Raw genomic sequence first — 2,500 nt, 5'->3', positions numbered from 1 at the left:
AATTTTTTAATAAAGATTCTGGTTTTGCATTTTAAATAAATATTCTGGGTTTGATGATGATGATGAAGATGATGATGATAATGATGATGATGATGATGATGATTATGATGATGATGATGATGATGATGATGATGATGATGATGATGATGATGATGATGATGATGATGATGATGATGATGATGATGATGATGATGATGATGATGATGATGATGATGATGATGATGATGATGATGATGATGATGATGATGATGATGATGATGATGATGATGATTTACATTGAAATATTTTTTTTTAGCTTGTGTTTAAGGGCTTTTTCCTGGATATCAATTAATGAAATTTTAAAAGCTGCTATTTCAATGTTGAAACCTATTCAAAATGGCACTGTTAAAGCGCAAGCAAAAGGGATTATTCATGATCAACATCAACTATCAGGACGAACTACTCTAGGAAATACAAGTTTGTTTAATTTACAAGTTGTGAATTTTTTTAATTTTAAGATGAAAGAAGTCATATATAACTGTTTACTAATCTTTTTCTGTTGCTGCAATTTCTGTTGTTTTCATACTGCAGTATTTACTACTTTTATTTTTTCTTGTTCTAAATATTTTATTTAAGTTATAGTTTACTATAATATAATTGAAATCAAGCAAATGTTTGTTTAAAGTATAAATAGAATGCAAACAAAAAGTTCTAATAGTTTTTTTGAATTCGTTTGATTTCAAATAAGTCTTTAATAGTTTTATCATTCTGATTTATAATCTTGTTATGTTTGCATCCAATCATATCTTGTTATGTTTGCATCCAATCATATCTGCAATATTAGTCTTTATAATATTTCTCTCATATTTTCAATAATAAAGTGGTATAGTAGGAGCGCTTGCAAATTAAGTGAGAAGTTTCAAATTCGATTCCCACTATGTCCCTGGTTGTACTACACCCAACTTGTCTCTCCACGCATTGACCTTGTTTGTCAAGGTTTGTGTTTCGGATTAAAAAAATGAAGAAAAAAAAAAGAAAAAGAGTTATATTTAAAAATGATTTAAAAATAAATATTTTAAATATGTAACAATAAAATCAGTAATTCTTTTAATTTATTTTTGTTTATAATGATTTTGATTAAAAACTTTTTCTATATAGACTTACAAATGCATGTTTCCTCTACTCGAATGTCATTAAGTAGTCGACCAGTTGTTATTCGATGTGCTACCAGGTACCAACATCTATCTTTTTATGTTTAAAATTAATGATATTAAATGTATATATATATAAATTTATATATATATATATATATATATATATATATATATACACACACACACACACACACACACACACACACACACACACACACACACACACACACACACACACACACACACACACAGGGCTCGAAATAAACGCCGAACATCAGCACTTTCTGGTAAAAAGCAACTTATCTATCGGTCGATTTGAATGACATATTTTATGTGCATTTATTTTCTAATCATTTTAGTTGTTTCGAAATTATTAATAAATTTAGTATTGCATATAAACTTTATATTTTTAATTTTTTTATTTTTTATTCAATACAAAATTAAAGTTAAACACACGGCTACGTTAATAAAATACATCGTTTTTTGAGTTCATTCATTTTTTTAGATGCCAAAGCATTACATTTTTTTTGAATTAAGTAGCCCTGTTTTTATTATTCATATCAAAACGTTGAAATAAGTTGTTAATTTAAATTTATAGTTAAGTATTTTTTTTTGTTTAATGGTTTTTATAAATTTCAAACAAATATTTTAGCTTTTAAAACCCCTTTTATATTTATTTAATAAAAATTTTAACCTAATAGTTATCTTATTTATAGAAACTTTTACTTTTTCTTAGACTATTAAATTTGAGTTGTTACCTAACGTTACCTCATTTGGGTTGTTACCTAACGTTTATTTTCATGCTAAAAAATTTCGCTATTAAAAGTATTTATAAAATTAAAAAGTTTGAAAAGATTTATAAAAAATACATATTTATATAAATGTGATTATGTTTAATATACTTTGATAATTTAAATAAAGTGTGTTTATTATAAACATTATAATTATAAAAGATTTTTTTCTCTTTCTTCAAGATTTTCTTTTTGATAGATAATTTATCTTTTTATTTTCACAAATTTCTTTCTTATTTTCAGCGCATTTTAAAACACTTAGTTGTCAAAACAAATTGCGCTGTCAAGTTTAAAGACAAAATATTTTAAGCATGTTCAGGAATGACATTTGATTGCGCTTCTTTAATTTTTATCAGGCATGTCCGGCAAACTTGAGTCTTTACCGGACAAATTTTCCGGTAGAAAAAAGTTTGTTATTTCAAGTTCTGTATTTGACTGACTGAGAGTTGTTTGAAAGAAATGTAAGCGGTAAAATTTCTCCAGATTTTTTTGTGTTCATCAGTTCAACAGATAAAAAATAAATTTTAGTAGGAGGTTCCACTTCAATTTGGCATATTTGAACAAGATCAATCCAGC

General features: G+C 25.8%; 1 protein-coding gene across 2 annotated transcripts in view; it reads left to right on the top strand.

Moving 5' to 3' along the window:
- LOC100207024 (uncharacterized) overlaps nucleotides 1-2,500 on the top strand; it is a 94,329-nt gene that overhangs the window by 52,796 nt on the left and 39,033 nt on the right. For both annotated transcript variants that reach the window (XR_010636456.1, XM_065789966.1), the window contains exons 14-15: nucleotides 296-456; nucleotides 1,138-1,210. Coding sequence is in view for 1 of the 2 variants with exons in the window: in XM_065789966.1 (XP_065646038.1) it covers nucleotides 296-456; nucleotides 1,138-1,210 (234 nt within the window). In the remaining variant the exon portion in view is untranslated. The remainder of the gene's footprint in view (nucleotides 1-295; nucleotides 457-1,137; nucleotides 1,211-2,500) is intronic.

The sequence above is a fragment of the Hydra vulgaris genome, chromosome 02 (genome assembly GCF_038396675.1).
Source record: "Hydra vulgaris chromosome 02, alternate assembly HydraT2T_AEP".
Taxonomy (NCBI): domain Eukaryota; kingdom Metazoa; phylum Cnidaria; class Hydrozoa; order Anthoathecata; family Hydridae; genus Hydra; species Hydra vulgaris.
Note: the sequence above shows the minus strand (reverse complement) of the source record. Positions and strands in the feature narration are given on the sequence as shown.